The sequence below is a fragment of the Henckelia pumila genome, chromosome 2, assembly GCF_033568475.1.
Source record: "Henckelia pumila isolate YLH828 chromosome 2, ASM3356847v2, whole genome shotgun sequence".
Taxonomy (NCBI): domain Eukaryota; kingdom Viridiplantae; phylum Streptophyta; class Magnoliopsida; order Lamiales; family Gesneriaceae; genus Henckelia; species Henckelia pumila.
In genome coordinates this window covers 989,012-1,000,552 of record NC_133121.1, presented here as the reverse complement: position 1 = coordinate 1,000,552, position 11,541 = coordinate 989,012, and the positions used below count along the sequence as shown (strand labels likewise).

The window sequence follows — 11,541 nt, the reverse complement described above, 5'->3', positions numbered from 1 at the left end:
TAAATATATGATTTAATAGATAATTCAAGTTTTAAACTATAAATATACATATTTATAAAAAAAGTTTTCATTTTAAAAAATAAATGAAATTTTCTGTTCTAAAAAACGGTCGCTTAATCGAGTTTAAGCTAGCGTATTAAAACTTAAACGAGATTAAACATCGCTTAAGCGAGCTTTTAAGAACACATGTTATTATACAGTATTAAAATTGTCATGATGTACTGCAGGTTATATGATTAATAAGTTTGTTCAATATTCCAAACAAATTATCATTCCTCTAATCATGATCGAAAATTGAATAAAAACCATTAAATAGAGCTGCACGTTGAGAGGGTGAAGTGATTAATTATTATATATTTATTTGCAATAAATTAATTTATATATATATATATAGTAAAAGAAAAAATTAATATTGTCTCTCAAACAAAGCAAATGAGTACGAGATATGATTATGTACGGACGGACGGCCATATATACACGGCTCTCAATTTTCAAGAAATCATCAAAGCTTTCAATATATATCTTGTTAACTGGATGTTGACTGTGCCAAATTAAGCCAGTACTTGTTGATATTGCATCAGGTATAATATTTCATATTTTGAATTATACATTTGATTAGTCAATTTCAAGCCTCACTCTTCCGTCTACGAATAAATGGTAAGAAGAAACCACGATGCCAAGGCGAAACCATGGATATCTCTGGAACATATCACAATTCACAGGGGAATTTGGCCTCTGATTGGCATATTTTTGTCTCTTGCAAGAGATGAGTAGCTGTTACCTGCACAAACAAATGCATAAATCTACAACAAAGAAACCCGATTCAAAATTTGAAATCAGTGCATACATTATATCAAAAAATCTCTCCTTTTCACCATGTAATATAAATGTCTGTTCATTTGGTTCAACCAACGCAGAAGCCAATAAACAGGGATCAATACCTTTAAATTCAATAAACTCCAAAACAATAATCTGAAAAAAAAAAAAAAAAAAACCCCAACTTAATTACATATGGATCTGTTATGGTTTCTTACACGATAAGAATCTCAACATTCTTAGAAATGGCCTTTCCTTGCAACCACTCACGAATACTCCTGAGTGTCAACTTGAAATACCCTTGATTACCAATTAGACGTTGCCATCTTCCAACATTTACATGGTATTGTCTAACCTCCAAAAAGATTGACAATCGTTCGAGGGAGACCCCGTTTGCGAGAACGCACAAAATAAAATTATACTCATTCTCTGTGCCACTAAATCCACTAAACTCCACCTCTTTCAACTTAGTGTGGTGCCTGACAACTCTCTTCTCTGCTCCTTTTCCATTAAATGTCGATAGTTGTCCCTGTATTGGCAAAGCCGAATAAAAATATCAGTCACATGTATATTAATTAAAAAAAAGTTATGATATGGGAACAAGGTGTGATGTGAATATCTGATGAATACCATCGACACTTGGAGCTTGTGTAAAAGAGGGCACACATCCAGGATTGTAGCAAGTGCTAGCAGATCGAGCTCGTTCTGTTGATCTAAAAATAAAGCCAATTGTCTGAGGTGCCTAAGCTTGTTGACTCCACCAATTTCAAATGCCTGAGGCAACATGCAAACACTACTCCATAAATATTTCTAGAATTTCTTCACTACTAAGGAAATAAAGCAAGGATAAATATGGTGAAAAGAGATTAATTGCACCTCAAATAATCTGGCATCGGTCCAAAAATGCATGAATTTAAGATTAGGTAGATCTTTGGCAGCTTTTTCAAATACACAAGGGGCCACTTTGGTGACAAACATAGTTTGTAGCAACGGTACGTTCGAAAACGTTAACGTCGTCATTCTGAAAGTATATAACTCAAAAGTAGTTAGATTTATTGCAGACAAGTCTATCTCTGCAACTTCTGAACAATATAACACCGTCAAAGTTTTTAATTGGAGATCAGGACCATGAATATGTAATTTGGAAGGGAGCACACAAAACTTAAATTTTAACGATTGGAGGTTGCAACAGTTCAATAAAATACACTCCACTGCCTCAGAAGTGAACGCAACACCAGTCAAATCAATATCTTCAAGAGCTGTTTGACTTAATATTTGGAAAGAACCGCCAACCAAATATATATGTTTCACCGCCGATGGTCCAGGAAGAAAATCAGAAGAGAAAACTGGAGGGTTCCTCTCTACACAGTTAGGACTACTGCAATATCGAACGATAAGCCTGTCCACTCCCAATCTGCAAATAGAATCCATCCATCTTCTAAAACTGTCCAAGATGCATCCACGAAAGCAACAAACCAATTCAAAGGACGTTATTCTAGAACCAGAATGATGTTCTAAAAAAGAATCCACTGATTGGACAAACTTTCTTTTTAACTCGCTCAACTTTTCGCCCTCGAATTTATAACAAAGAGAAAGAGGGCACATCCTAAGACATGAAAATCTGACTTCTGAGACAAAGGTGTAAACGTGCTTCCATCTCCTTGACAGGATGCTCATCCTAACAACATCTATCGTATGTAATCGCGAAACAATCAACGAGATCACATCATCCGGCAACTTACTGATCCTATCTTTTCTCTCCTCCAAATGAATATCAACATCAATATGAGTATCAACATCAATACCATGCTTGTGATGAGCATCTTCCACAGGAGTATCAACATCAATACCATGCTTGTGATGAGCATCTTCCACGGGAGTATCAACATCAATATCTTCCACAGGAGTATCAACATCAGCAACCATAGGAAACCCCTAGTAAGAGGAGTTTGATCAATTAAGAAACAAGAATATTAATTGAAGATAGCAGAGAGATGTTGAAATATACCTTCACCCGACGGCGTCTCATTTCATTCTCCAAAACCCAGAATCCAAACGCTAAACAAGCAATTCCTGAAAGAGCCCAACAAAATTAGCTAAAGAATTAAGGCGGTCAACAAGGCTATAGTAAGAAACACTGTCGAGTGAGAAATTCTGAAATTCACTGATTGAATTGATTTCATTCTTTTTTACAAAAAAATCACCAGTAGTAAATGCAAAAAAACAAAACAAAACAAAACAAAACAAAACAAAACGAAACGAAAACGAGAGAATCATAACACAAGCAACTGGGCAAGATAAGATTTGAGAATCAGAGTGAGTGGTGAAAGTATATATTTCAACGAAAGAAACCAAAAAAATGCATCAAAACTCACCGGTTATACAAGCGGGCAACATTATAAAACAATAATCGTAAAAGAAGCCGAGAAAGATTTTGATGTAATCAGGAAGACGAATAATCTTGTGCTGAACCTATGCACAAATTTATTCACGAAAAGGTAAATAGATTCTATTTTATTGGATCAACAAGTCAAGTAATGGGCTCGAAGGGGATGATATCCATATCCAAATTCAAAATAACTTGGAGCCCAATGGAACTCATCACAAGGCCCACAATGAATATTAGTTTAAAAACTCGACCTAAAAAACTGCGTTGATTGTGGCTTTTTTTATTATTAAAACTAGCAATTATGCACGCATCGTGCGTGCATTATATATAATATACAAATATCAATATCATAATATAAATAAATGTAATTTAGATAAATTATTTTAAATTGATAATATACATAGATAAAATTAGCTTAGAATAAAATGAGGACATAATAATTTAAAAAATGATAATAAAATTTATTATATAAAACGATAAAATGATGAAAAATGCAAGATGGTTGGAAAAAAAATTGAGAAATTTAAGTGGTTTAAAATTCAACGTGGATTTGTGGATTAAGATAAAAAATGGGTTAGTGGGGTGTAGAATGAGAAGTGGGAGGTTAATGAAAAAGTGATAAATCAAATAGTAGAAAAAGGACAAAAAAGAAAACAATAAAATTGTTGTCCAATAATATGCAATGAAAAATTATAAAAGTGTGAATAAAATACACTCGCAACCAAATAATTAGACTCAGATATTTAAGAAAGAGTATACACTACTCTTGTAATGTCTCGTGTCAAAACTTTCACTAGTGAAAGAAACGAATTAAATAGTTTACAAACCCTAAAACTAATGAATTATTGTAAAATTCAATTTTTTTTCTAAAGTAAGCAATAAAATAAATAACTAAGCATCTCATAAACATTTTATATGAAATAGAATAAAAAATTAAAACAAGGAGATGAATCATTGATGTCAAAACTCAATGAGAACAACACGCTCTTCAATCCTTGATCTTCAAGCGATGTTCGAGACTTCAAGGCAATCAAGTAAGGTTGATCAACACGAGCTTCAGGAAACTCTCCAGAATTCTTTTAAATCGTACGTTTGAAGCTCTAAGAAAAACTTTGCTCATTCGCTTGATAGCTGATTTGTTTGATAGTCTTGGTCAAGCCAAATACTATACCAATATGAACTTACAAAAAGGGTACTATCAAGTTCGAATTGTCCAAGGGGACGAGCCCAAGACAAAATGTATCACTCGATATGGATATTTTTGAGTGACTCGTCATGCCATTTGGCCTAACTAATGCCCTGACAACATTTTGTACACTCATGAACAAGATCTTTCATCCTTATCTTGACAAGTTCATGGTGGTGTACTTGGACGATATATTCATCTATAGCCACACATTGAAGGAGCATGTCCAACATCTCCAAACAGTGTTCCAAGTCTTACAGGAGAACACAGAGAAGGAAAAGTGTTTATTTGCACAATAGACAGTTCAATTCTTGGGGCACACGATTGAGCATGGAAAGCTCGAGATGGACGAAAGCAAGGTTCGTGCCATCATGGATTGGGAGCCGCCAACCAAGGTAACCAAACTACTTTCTTTCCTTGGGCTAGTAAATTAATATCGCAGGTTCATAAAAAGGTATTCCGCGAGAGCTACACCGCTGACGAATTTTTTTTAAGAAGGACTGACCATGGGGATGGCTGGATGCATGTGTCAAAGCTTTTGCTGACTTAAGGGCAGTGGTGAGCAAGGAATCCGTTTTGGCTTTCTCAGACATTCACAAATAGCTTGAAGTACACCGATGCTTTCGATTTTGCTATTGGAGGGGTCCTAATGAAAGAAGGACACCCTATCGTCTATGAAAGTCGGAAGCTCAATGATACGGAGATACGGTATACGATGCAAGAGAAGGAGATGACCGCCATCATACATCGCGTAATTATACATATCTATTAAGATAAAAATAAATGAATCTATGATTTAGGTACTATACTTACACTTAGAATAATATATCATTGATCATCTGAAGGATATGATCTCATTAACCATATTAAACATGCTATAAGATTCTATTTTTATCTGGATTATATAGTCTTATTTTTTCGCTTTGATAAAAAAAAATTATTAAAAAAACAAATTATGTAAAAATTTATAATTTTACCTTTATTTAATCAAAAAATTATAATTAAAAGGATATATAAGTCAAGAAATGTAACAAAATTATTATTAAATATATTGTATGCTTATATCTTGAGACTGAAAAAAAATGTGAGTTATATAATTGAAGGAGATAATATATATTTAATTATTTATTTCCCATTTATCAGAAAAAAACGAGATTACTATTATATTTTTTCAAAAATAAAATAAAAATCATTTCGTTTATCACAAGTTATCTCCCTGTCGTTGGTGCTCTTGTCCCCCGAGTCCCCACTTCTTCCCAAGTTCTTGGTAGGGCTAAACCCTTCCCGCCTCCCGTTCTATGTCGGCGACTCCATACAATTTCTCAATTTGAAAAATTATGCCGACGTATTCTAGTATTGCGTTGGATAATTTTCTAGAACCCAAATGTCCAGATCCCCTCGAAAAATCCCACCTTGATTCCGTACATGGAATCGGGAATCATGCTGGAGAAACAAATCTCAGGCATCTGTACATATCGCCGGCCTTGTATGTGACTCCAGAGCAGACTCCGATTTCTGAATTTTCTACGCCTGACCCTCCATCCCCTTCTCCGTACGTGGTCAATCACAAGCGCCGCCGTGGGGGAAATGGTCAGAGGAGTCTTGATTTTTGTCAAGTTTCGGATTTTCTTGACGGAAATGAAGGTGGTGATTTGGGTCCGGAGGGGGAGCTGGCTGGGGAAAGTTTTGGGAAGGGTGAGAGCTCGGGAGATGGAGCTGATGGTGGAGAGAATGATGAAGGGTTTTCTGATTCGAGGGTGAAGAGTGAGGAGGAGGAGGCAAGTGATCTTGCGGTGAAACAAATTGAGAGCCGCAGCTTTGTTTCTGCTCAAGGGGAATTTTTTGATGCAATTGATGGTAACTTTATTGGCTTATCTATGTAGTATGTATATTTAATTGTTTCTTCAAGTGTGGAATATATGTTTGCTATGTGGTAATTTGTAGTTGAGTTGTAGTTGTTCCTTGTTAGTAGCATCACATGCAAATAAGGAGTTGTGTTTGGATTTTCCAGTAGCTTGTTGTGTTGAAATCTCCGATTTGGTAATTTGGTCGGCTTCTAAAATTACACAGATTAAAGAGTTCGACATAGCATTTGAGGAGATGATTTCTTTTTCTAGAAGCTTAGTTTTGTTATGATTGGCTTCACATTTTGATTGAAGGAAACTGTCACGGGCTTTAACTTACACTTCCTCCTATAGGATCAGTTTCATGGCAGTTCTAGTTTAGTATCACTCTTAATTTCATCATAATTGGGTGGGTCTAAGACTCTAAATGATATAATAGACAAACTTTTGAGCCCTGTGATTATTTTTATACTATTTAACTTGGAGAAAGGTTTCATGATATTCATCAACTAATATAGAAATTGATGTCCATTTTCACGAGGTGCGTTGATTTCATTATACAGACTTTTCATCTGATGCATCCGTATCAAATACACCTTCATCTGGTTCTAGAATCGAATCAGAATTCCATGACGCAAGACGCAGTCTTTTTGAGGAGATTGAAAAGAGAGAGACTGCGGAGAAAAACTTAAAATTGATGCGCAGTCAGTGGGAGAGGATCCACTACCTTATGTCTCAGGATGGATTGATATTTCCTGCTCCTCCAGCTGCTTGTGATGTCCTGCAGCTTGAAGACAATTCCATCGATCAATTTACCCAGGAAGTAGTTGTCACTAGGTTTGTTGCTGAAGCAGTTGGAAGGGGTCTAGCGCGTGCCGAGGCTGAAGAAACTGCTGCCATGGTCATTGAATCGAAAGACCAGGAGATAACGAGACTACGAGATAGGTTGCAATACTACGAGACGGTTAATCATGAAATGTCCCAGAGGAAGCTTGTGGGTAAGTTTTCTGGATTAGTTCTCTGTGTGATTGTAAATTTGTAGAAAAGTTATATCTATTGCAGCTTTACTTGAGCATCACTTGAATATATTTTCCTGCGTGCTTCTCGCTGCTGATAATTATCTGTTGTTATCGACCTTTTGATGTGTGATTATCATAAATTATGTTTCAAGCTAGTTAACACACTTGACTCTTATGAAGCTCTAAACTACTTGATTTGCACTACCTTTCATGTCGGGTTTAAAAGTCTATAGTGCACTATTACTGGAGTCGGACAAATCATGGATCCCACAATATAAGAAACACATGTCATTGTGACTTTCCTCATATCAAATTAACCTCAATAAGACCATAACCATCAGTAGTATTTGGTGTACTTTTTTGGTTGTGCTTTTAGAAGAGAAAAAATTTTCAGTTGCTGGGGATTCATTATGTTGTCTTGCCCTCTGGTGCGGCTACAAAGTGAAAAAAACAAGAATGATGTAATCATTTGTTTGTTTGTGTAAATAGAGTGTATTACAGCCATTGAAATTTAATTTGTTTTCTAAACCAATATTTTGCATATCTGGTGCACATGGAGTTAGTTTGGAGATGCGAGTAATAGGCTTAATGTGATGGTTATTGGCCTTCTTATCTTTTCTCTTTATTGACTGCAGAGGTTGCCCGTAGACAACAAGAAAAGAAAAGGAATCGTCGAAGATTGCTATGGAGCATTATGGGATTGTCCGTTGGCTTCGGGGCTTCCTTCCTTGCTTATTCATGCTTCCCACAGGCTAATAAATCTGTCTCTTTACCAAAATCTGGCGACTCAACTGATGCCTCATGCATTGGCTCCTCCCATATCAATTAACATGGGCTTAAACTTCATGTTCAACTTTAAAATTTCACTCTCTATGTTGTAATAAACGTCAGAACTGAACTTAGGCCAAATTGTTCAGCAGCTGTTTGTTAGTTTGCTGACTTTTCTTTTGCTTTGGTCGTTGGTTCCTGCATTCGCCTTTTCTGGCATACATGTATCCTTTTAATTTAGGACACAAGTATGCAACATAAACATGATGTTTTTGTAAAAAGGTGTTAGAATCAGGTAAATATTTAATGCTGTTCTGTTGATGGCTGTGGCGGCGTAAATTTGGGGCGTTAATTTGATTAATATGTTTTTAGGGTGATATTCCCTAATTTTTATTTTTTTTATTGTTATTAACACACATATATAATATATAAATGGTTTCTTGTGGTCACAGTGATTGCAAATGATATTATTAATTAGGTACTATTTGTTATATTGAAGTTTACAGTTTTTTAATAAATAAATTAAAATACAGAACAATTAATTTAACAATTAGTGATTGTTAAAATATACACGATAATACGATTGAGTTTTTAACGGGGACTGTATTAAAATATATTTATATATAATAATAAGTGAGTGTTTGCAATAGATTATGATTTTGTAAAAGTTATTAATTTATAGATTATAAAAAAGTTAAGAAAAATCAAAAGTTGGTAGTGTTTGGAAACAAATGTGAGAATTTAAAAATTAAAGTTGGGTAGTGTTTGATAAATAAGTGATTAGATTGATTTTAGTAATGACCTTCTTATTAGAATCACTTTTGGAAAATCATAATCACCACATGACTAGCTTTTGGATTTCAATTAAGTTAAGCATAAGCTAACACATAATCTAGGTTTAAGAAACACACAAAAATGATTTTTTTTAAGTCAAAAGCTAACAATCACTTTTTTTTAGTGATTACAAACACTCCCTAAATGTTATTATAATTATAATATGGATAAAATAAATTCAAAATAGTATGATTTATGTAAATTATGTTAGTGTGGGAAACAAATAGTTTGTGATGGGATTTTTATGTGGAAAATTGGCTATCTCAAAAATTATATGAAATGAGATTTTTATGCTGAAAAAAAAGGAAAAAACTAAAAAAGGAAAACCATAAACAAAAACAACCACCATAGTCCACTCCACATGAATGAAGATAGGAACATATGGTGGTAGACTAGTTTCTTTCTATTTATCTACAGCTATAAATATCTGTAGAATATAATTGATTAATAACTAATCTACTCCTATTATTAATCTAAATCTAAACTCTAAAGTCTAACAGAACAAAAAAAGTGGTGTCATGGTAAAATATTTGTCCATGTTTTAACATTATCATTTCAATTGACAATTTAATCTCTCAATAATTTTTAACTTTATATTATGATTGCATACAATTATAATCAATTTAAAATGGTAACATGATCAATCTCTACTCTTTACATTTTGATTTTGATATCATCCATTTTTAACCCCCAATCCCCCCATATAAAAAAAACCATCCATTTTAACATAAAATCAAATAATTTCAAAAAAAAATTAAATAAATTAATTATAAATAATTAAATTGTATAAACACATAGTGGATTAATCATTTAGTGATGCCAACCAAGTTAGGAAGAAGGTTGGACTAATGGTTAATTACTAATTAGTATTATATTATTATATATATTTACTCGCCGTTTGGTTTGATTAATAGAATAAGTAATCCATAGAAAAGTAATATAATATAAATTAAAAATAAAAAAAAATATTTAATACATTATTTGATTTGATGAATAGATTATAATTTATTTGATTTAATTGATATAAAATTATTAATTAATAAATAAATAAATAAATAAATAATCTATATATATATAAAAGCAGAGTTTTTACTAAATATAGTAGTTTTCCGCCAAAATGTAATTAGTAAAACAAGAAACCATGTTAATTAATGTTATATATATTAATAATTAATAATGAGGATAATGATGATGATTTTTTAGTCAAAATTTGAAATTTAATTTGATATTATCATTATTTTAAATTTCAATTAGTTGTTTTGAGTGTAAAAAATACATAAATACTATATATGATAATATACCAATTTTCGATTCAAAATTTGATAAAATTTATATTTTTTTAAAAAATTCAATTAATTTTTGTTTCTCAAAATATATGTGAAAATTAAATGTTATATATATAATGTTGTCTCAAATTTCAGTTAAAATTTTTTTTATATCTGAAAATTAACATAAATACAATATATGATAATGTATCAATTTTTGGTTAAAAATTTTAAATTTAATCGAATGTTATCAGTATTTTTTATTTTAGTTAATTTTGTTGTCCATATGTGTGTGAAAATTTCCATAAACACTGTATATAATAATATAACAATATTTTGTTCTACTTTTAAATTTTATGTCATGTTATCAACATTTTTAATTTCATTTAATTTTTTATGATATTTCAGTTAATATTTTTTGTTCATATATTTGTGAAAATTTTCGCAAATACTATGAAAGTACTAACGTTCAGTGCAAAATTTGAAATTTAATTATACATAATCACTAATTTATTTGAAATTTAATCCGATGTTATCACTAAATTTAATGAAGTTTAATTTTTTTAATCTATCTATAAATAAACTTTCCATAAATGATATATATGATTATGTACGAATTTGTAATTTATTTTTTTATCCATGTATATGTAAAATTTACTATAAATGATATATATATATATATATATATATGATAATGTGCCGATTTTTTTTATATATAAAAATTCGAGATTTGGTATATATGCTAAAATTTCAATAAACTCCATAAATGTTATACATGATAGCATACCAATCTTTGATTGCATGTGTTGAATTGTGCATCCAATAATTGAGTGTCACCTCATGGTATGTTTGTGTGTGTGCATGAAAATGTGAATCAATCTAAAAGAAGCAAAATTTAAAATGCATTTATGTAACTTAATTATATATTTATATATATATATATATATATATATATATATATATATATATATATATATATATATATATAAATATATAATTAAGTTACATAAATGCATTTTAAATTTTGCTTCTTTTAGATTGATTCACATTTTCATGCACACACACAAACATACCATGAGGTGACACTCAATTATTGGATGCACAATTCAACACATGCAATAGTTGAGTGTCACCTCATGGTGGACACATTAAGTGGGTACGGTGGGTGGTCAGCATAACAAAACTATATATATATATATATATATATATATATATATATATATATATAGAGAGAGTTCATTTCAAATGCCCACCTATCATGCCCACTACCATGCCCACCAATGATGTGACACTATTCTATTAGACCTAGAATTTATCACATCTTTATCACATCTAATAGAATAATGACACATCATTGGTGGTCATGGTAGTGGGCATGATAGGTGGGCACTTGAAAGAAACTTTATATATATATATATAT

The 11,541-nt window shown here is 31.9% G+C and overlaps 2 protein-coding genes across 2 annotated transcripts; one reads left to right on the top strand and one right to left on the bottom strand.

Moving 5' to 3' along the window:
- Window positions 1-577: 577 nt before the first annotated feature.
- On the bottom strand, window positions 578-3,282 carry LOC140883765 (putative F-box protein At1g67390). Its single transcript, XM_073290350.1, has 5 exons — window positions 3,192-3,282; window positions 2,825-2,889; window positions 1,693-2,751; window positions 1,447-1,590; window positions 578-1,345 (listed from the first exon to the last, which is right to left on the bottom strand). Exons 1-5 carry the CDS (start codon window positions 3,211-3,213, stop codon window positions 1,031-1,033), a joined length of 1,605 nt encoding a protein of 534 aa, XP_073146451.1. The 5' UTR covers window positions 3,214-3,282; the 3' UTR covers window positions 578-1,030.
- A 2,317-nt stretch (window positions 3,283-5,599) lies between these two features.
- On the top strand, window positions 5,600-8,347 carry LOC140883302 (uncharacterized). Its single transcript, XM_073289721.1, has 3 exons — window positions 5,600-6,248; window positions 6,799-7,233; window positions 7,890-8,347. The coding sequence occupies exons 1-3, from the start codon at window positions 5,729-5,731 to the stop codon at window positions 8,081-8,083; spliced, it is 1,149 nt and encodes a 382-aa protein (XP_073145822.1). The 5' UTR covers window positions 5,600-5,728; the 3' UTR covers window positions 8,084-8,347.
- Window positions 8,348-11,541: the final 3,194 nt, after the last annotated feature.

What these genes read in the sequence shown, in the direction of transcription:
- LOC140883765 (XM_073290350.1), bottom strand. Translation starts at nt 3,213, where the DNA reads ATGTTGCCCGCTTGTATAACCG. An exon ending in TGAGACGCCGTCGGGTGAAG is followed by an intron (nt 2,752 to 2,824) that starts GTATATTTCAAC and finishes TCCTCTTACTAG; the next exon opens with GGGTTTCCTATGGTTGCTGA. An exon ending in CCGATGCCAGATTATTTGAG is followed by an intron (nt 1,591 to 1,692) that starts GTGCAATTAATC and finishes ATGTTGCCTCAG; the next exon opens with GCATTTGAAATTGGTGGAGT.
- LOC140883302 (XM_073289721.1), top strand. Translation starts at nt 5,729, where the DNA reads ATGCCGACGTATTCTAGTATTGCGTTGGATAATTTTCTAGAACCCAAA. An exon ending in ATTTTTTGATGCAATTGATG is followed by an intron (nt 6,249 to 6,798) that starts GTAACTTTATTG and finishes TTCATTATACAG; the next exon opens with ACTTTTCATCTGATGCATCC. An exon ending in GTCCCAGAGGAAGCTTGTGG is followed by an intron (nt 7,234 to 7,889) that starts GTAAGTTTTCTG and finishes TATTGACTGCAG; the next exon opens with AGGTTGCCCGTAGACAACAA.